Source organism: Miniopterus natalensis, chromosome 1 (assembly GCF_054644295.1).
Source record: "Miniopterus natalensis isolate mMinNat1 chromosome 1, mMinNat1.hap1, whole genome shotgun sequence".
Lineage (NCBI taxonomy): Eukaryota > Metazoa > Chordata > Mammalia > Chiroptera > Miniopteridae > Miniopterus > Miniopterus natalensis.
The window spans coordinates 25,069,597-25,075,568 of NC_142081.1; the positions used below are offsets into that span (position 1 = coordinate 25,069,597).

The following is a 5,972-nucleotide window of genomic DNA, read 5'->3' on the forward strand; positions in this document are numbered from 1 at the left end:
CTTTCCTCGTCTCCCCTCCCCCTTCTTCCTTTTGAAAGTCCCCCCGCCCCCTCCGAGTTTGACCGCATGGCTGATTCAACTTCAGTGTCAATCAACTTTTTTTCCTCCTCTTCCTCATTTAAATAAGTTTAAACTCCGCCTCCCCCCCGAGCTACTATAAGGCGGACTTCGCGCGCCGCAGCCCGAGTCAGAAAGGCGAGGGGCCCGGGAGCCGGCGTGTGGGACTCCAGACCGGAGAGCCGGAGGCTGCGCCGTCCCCGCACCGGGACCTTCGCGACGCGCCAGACCCCGTCCTGCCCCGAGCGAGCGCCCGCGATGGCCACCACCCTCGTGTCTGCCACCATCTTCGACTTGAGCGAAGTTTTATGCAAGGTAAAGTGAGGGCGGAGCGTTCGTTTTTCAAGTACTTTCCCTTTTGCCGTAAAAAGAGAACCCCCAAAAGCTAATGCCTGGGAAAAGCAGGGGGGCAGAGGGGAAAGTCAAGATAGTTTCTTTTCCTCCGCCCCGCTCCTCCCCTCCTCCCCAGTTTGAAGGAATTCGGCCCTCTTCTCCCCACCCTTGGAGCTGCAACAGTTTCCGGCGGGGATTGCAGGGGAATGTAACCCAGAGACCAGAGTTTTGGGGGGCTAAGTTTGCGTGGCGGGGCTCCCCGAGGGGCGCGGGGCACTGGCTTGGATTGGGGCAGTTTTTCGGTGGTCACGTGCTGCTTGAGCCCAGTTTCCCGGTCCCCCTGCTCGGTCTCCGGGTGTGCGCCCCGGGGATCCCCACCACCGGAGGGGTTCGAGGCTCTTTGGCCACGCCGCCGGCCTCTGGGGTTGGGAGGGGGGCTCCCTCGGGGCAGTGAGTCTCCGGACGTTTGGCTGGAGATTCTCTGCTCTTGTTTTCAAGCGGCTGGGAATCCGCGAGAAAAAGGCTGGGAGTTGTCATTCAAAAGGACGCGGCAGAACTGCAGCGGGGGCTTCAGGTCGCCCCAAGTCGGCCAGTCTTCCTCCCGGGATAGACGGTCGTGCTGCAAACTTTGGGGGTGAAAGTGGGACTCAGGGAGACCCACTAGCTTTCTGGGGGATCGCAGCTCGTAGATATGGGGGGGAGGGGGACACGAGGACAAAAAGGCCATCCTGAATTCAAGGGTCTTCTCGAGGAAGGTTCGAGAGGGCGTCCTTAAGTCTGTGGCTGGCCAGCGGGTGTGAGAAAAAGCAAGTTTTAAACCCGGAATGTTCCAGGAGGGCGGTTTAAGTGTACAGAGCAAAAAAACCCAAACAGTCTATGGGTGTTAAATTTTTTTCGCTCCCTTTCCCCAGTTTTATTCCTAAAGAAATAGGGAAGCTGCTAGGCTACTTTTAATTGCTAAAGTGCTTCTGCCTCCTTTTAAACACGTCGGGTCATGTTGCTCTCTCTTCCCAGCTTGCTTCTCCAGTCCGCGCAGCTGCCAAGGCCCCAGGGCTGCAGGGTTGGGGTGCAGGGACGCCGAGGAGCTGAAGAGAAACATCACAAAGTTGGAATTTCAGCTTCCTTCCTTCCCTGCACTTTCCCAAACTCCAGCTGCCCCGGCGGCCGCGGGAGCTCTCCCGCACTTCTCTCCCGCCCCGCTCTCTCGCTCTTTGATCTGTTTCTCTTTCTCTCGCCCCCTCCCCCCGCAGGACTTTTTAAATGAACCTCATTGTTGAGAACCAGCTCTCAACTTGGTTCCTGTAATCCGCTCTCCGTGGGGTGGTTGCTGTTACAGATTCCCGATCCCCGGCAGCTGATCCTAAGGGACCAACTTTAGAATTTGCACAATGACACCCACATGGGCTGGGAGCCAACTCCCAGGTCATTCCCCACCACCATCCCCAGCACCCTTTCCAAATCTTGGGTACAGTTTGGGCAGGGGACCAGGGTCCCACTGGAACAGAAACCTCCCTGTGGTGGCTCTGCCCCCCCCCCAATCCTTTATTGACTGGCAGGCGGGTGGGGGGATTTGGTGCTTTCCTTTTCCTTCCCACCTGCAGCTTCGCGTTAAAGATTAAACACTGGCGCTCTTATTCCAGCTTGCTCTTGGAGCCAGAAGACTAATTGCAAAGGCATCTTCCCAGGGGAGGGGGAGGGGATGGGCAGAGAATGTTGGGGAGAGCACTGTGGAAGGCACCCCTTTCTGGAGCATGGGGCAGTGAGTTTTATTTTCAGGAATCACATCCCTCTCCCCCACTAACCCCAGGCAGGGAAAGGGGATTTCTCCCCCCCGCCCGCCCCCCCCAGCTAGATAAAAGCAAAGGCAGCCTGGAAACCTGTTGCCAAAGGAAGGGAACACTTCTAAAGGAGGAAGTTAAGAGTCTTAGGCCAGGCTTTGGGGGTGGTCAACTAAGCCGGGACTGATTAAAAGGGAGTGGGGCTCCTAGTCTAATAAGGTTTACCTGTTTTTGTCAGGGGAAGAGGCAAGCTAGAAAGGTCTAGAGTGATGTGGGATATTTTGAACTGAGGAATCTATTTGGGAGGTAAAGAAGTTGAATTTTATGAATACAAGTGGTAGCTTTGGGGACAGGATATAGGGGTCCATTTCAGGGGTCTGCATGAGGTAGGGTGCATGCATAAAACAGTTTCTCACATAGGCCAGGATTTTTTTTATTTTGTCATTTTTTAATGCATGGGTCCAAAGTAAACCCAGGTGGCTGGTCTGTGGGAGAGGAGGGGAGGGGGTTTACCAGGGCAGGGGTGAGGATGGTTCCTTGGAGATGGGCATTTCTGATTATGGAGGGGGCTGCCCTTAGCAGGTACCCTCTTTGGGCCTGGTGGATGGCCTTTGTCACTAACCATCCTCTTTCTCCTCTCTCTTCCTTCCAGGGTAACAAGATGCTCAACTACAGTACTCCCAGTGCAGGGGGCTGCTTGCTGGACAGGAAGGCGGTGGGCACCCCTACTGGTGGGGGCTTCCCCCGGAGGCACTCAGTCACCCTGCCCAGCTCCAAGTTCCACCAGAACCAGCTCCTCAGCAGCCTCAAGGGTGAGCCAGCCCCAGCTCTGAGCTCTCGGGATAGCCGCTTCCGAGACCGCTCTTTCTCAGAAGGGGGCGAGCGGCTGCTGCCCACCCAGAAGCAGCCAGGGAGTGGCCAGGTCAACTCCAGCCGCTACAAGACGGAGCTGTGCCGCCCCTTCGAGGAGAATGGTGCCTGTAAGTACGGGGACAAGTGCCAGTTCGCACATGGCATCCATGAGCTCAGAAGCCTGACCCGCCACCCCAAGTACAAGACAGAGCTGTGCCGCACCTTCCATACCATCGGCTTTTGCCCCTACGGGCCCCGCTGCCACTTCATCCACAATGCCGAGGAGCGCCGCGCCCTGGCTGGGCCCCGGGACCTCTCCGCTGACCGTCCCCGTCTCCAGCATAGCTTTAGCTTTGCTGGGTTTCCCAGTGCCGCTGCCACCGCCGCTGCCACAGGGCTGCTGGACAGCCCCACGTCCATCACCCCACCCCCCATCCTGAGCGCCGATGACCTCCTGGGTTCACCCACCCTGCCTGATGGCACCAATAACCCTTTTGCCTTCTCCAGCCAGGAGCTGGCAAGCCTCTTTGCCCCTAGCATGGGGCTGCCTGGGGGTGGCTCCCCTACCACCTTCCTTTTCCGGCCCATGTCCGAGTCCCCTCACATGTTTGACTCTCCCCCCAGCCCTCAGGATTCTCTCTCGGACCAGGAGGGCTACCTGAGCAGCTCCAGCAGCAGCCACAGTGGCTCAGACTCCCCTACCTTGGACAACTCAAGACGCCTGCCCATTTTCAGCAGACTTTCCATCTCAGATGACTAAGCCAGGGTAGGGAGGGCCTCCCTACCCACTCCAACACCCCACCTTATACATAGCTACATCCCCTACCCTAGTCTTCCTGTCCTACCCTACAAACCCCTACATTAACAAGGTTAAGCTCAACCCCTTTCCCCTAGAACCTTGGAATGCTCCTCCCTCTTTCCTCCCTTTTAACCCACCTAACAAGGACAAGTCAATTTGTCAGTAGCTTCCTCTGGCTTGAAACCCCCTCCCCATGATTTTATAGCCCACTTACCATGCATAATAGACAAGTCCCATATTTGTCAGTAGATGCCTTTTTTCTGGCTTAAGCCTTAAGTGCCAAATCACAAAAGAAAAAGCAGTAACAGTTTACAGAAGCAACTTAGTGCCTTGTAACCTAACTTTGTCACTGTGACTACATTACCTCTTCAGCGCCAGAGGGCACCCGTGGGCCTCCCAGAGCCTCTGCCCATGGGGGGGGGGGGGGACCCAGACCAGCAGCTCCCTCCACTGGCGATACAACTGCACCTTCCCTTATTTCAGTCTCCCACACACTTCCTCCTCCCTTCCCCAGTAACCCCCCCACACCCCCTTGGGAGAGTTGTTGCCAGACTTGGGTTTTTGGGGAAACCTATCTTGACATTCAAAACCTTTTTCTTCCCGACCCGAACCTCTGTTGACTAATCTTGCCTGGGTTCGTGTAGGTCTACAGGAAGGAAGACTGAAAAAGTGGATGAAGATTGTGACATAAGTGGGACTTTGTGATTTAATTTTTTTTTTTTTTTTTTTTAAAGTGGGGAGGAAGGGGAAGCTAGATGGATGGACTATGAGAGACTTGATTTTGGTGCTAAAGTTCCCCAGTTCATATGTGACATCTTTTAAAAACAATGACAAAAAAGTGAGAGAAAAGCTAAAAAAAACATGTAAGGGGTGAGAGTTAATGGTATTCATTCCACATACAATATCTGTGTAAAACGATTTCCCGTAGAAGTAGCTTTAATGGTTTTTGCTCTAGAATACCGTAGGTCTATCCTTAGAGCACTCACGCCATGCTTTTTTCCCTGGGTTTTAAACTTCATATAACTTTCAGAAATTGGAGAGCAAAAATTTTGCTTGTCACTGCACATCAATATAAAAAAGCTTATTTAACTTATCAAAACGTATTTATTGCCAAACTATGCTTTTTTTTTGTTAATTTTGTTCATATTTATCGGGATGACAAATCCATAGAATATATTCTTTTATGTTAAATTATGATCTTCATATTAATCTTAAAATTTTGTGACGTGTCTTTTTCCCTTTTTTCCACAGTTTTAATATATTATTCTTCAACGACATTTTTTGTAACTTTACACTTTTTTTGGTTATTTTATTTTAAAAAAATGAAAAATTAATTTAAAAAAATGCAAAAAACTGTTGGATTATTTATTTTAGAAATTTCCCCCCTTTGTGTTGGACTGCAAATTGAGTTTCTTTCTCTTTAGGCCTTTCACAACTAGGACTGAGAATGTATGTAGAAGTTCTGTGACAGTACAGAAGGAAAACAACTTTTTATGTATAGCTTCTAAAAGGGAAAAAAAAAAAAAAAAGAAACCCTTTGACTTCCACGTGCCCATCTCAAGACATTCCGATTGCAGATTTGAGGTTCTGGATTCCAGGTTTAGAGTTTTCCAATGTTAATGCAAACAGAACTGGCACACACACATTAAGATGAATGTAATTATTATTCCTCTTGCTGGTCACTACCGTCGCTTTCTATTTCTCTTTCTTTGTGTGAATTTATTTAAAAGAAAAAATACTTTTTGTAACGACTATTTGCAGTTTAAAAATCAATAAACCCCATTTTTTTTTCAAGAAACACTGATGGTAAAGCTGGTTTTGCTTGGTTTGTGGTTTTCCTTTGTAGGTTTGTCTCCTGTATATGTTGCAGATAAAACAATGGCTAGCTTCCTGTTGATTCTGGAAGCTGCTGAACTTGGGATGGAGTGGAGAATAATTGCAGAGCAGCCTGTACTTCTCTATATTACCTGCCTAGAGTGTTGGTGACAAGGGGCCAGCCTTGCCCACCTGCGTGGACTTGTAGGTTCTTGAGGGCTGCTGAGGCACAGGGGCTTCTAGTCTTCTCTGCCCAGCCTGTGCATGACGTTTGGGTTGCCCATATGGTGAAGGGGGGATGTATGTAGCACATGGCATACCAGCAAGTCTGGATTTGG

General features: G+C 51.2%; 1 protein-coding gene across 4 annotated transcripts; it reads left to right on the plus strand.

Annotated features, from left to right (window-relative positions):
* Positions 1 to 265: 265 nt before the first annotated feature.
* Positions 266 to 5,611, plus strand: ZFP36L1 (ZFP36 like 1 zinc finger CCCH-type). Of its 4 annotated transcripts, none has more exons than XM_016223862.2 (3): positions 266 to 372; positions 1,405 to 2,474; positions 2,821 to 5,611. In XM_016223862.2, exon 3 carries the CDS (start codon positions 2,830 to 2,832, stop codon positions 3,778 to 3,780), a length of 951 nt encoding a protein of 316 aa, XP_016079348.1. In that variant the 5' UTR covers positions 266 to 372; positions 1,405 to 2,474; positions 2,821 to 2,829; the 3' UTR covers positions 3,781 to 5,611. The 4 variants fall into 4 exon arrangements, with proteins under 4 accessions (XP_016079348.1, XP_016079349.1, XP_016079347.1 ...); XM_016223863.2 differs by having other exon boundaries at positions 1,405 to 1,812; XM_016223861.2 differs by lacking the exon at positions 1,405 to 2,474 and having other exon boundaries at positions 301 to 372.
* Positions 5,612 to 5,972: the final 361 nt, after the last annotated feature.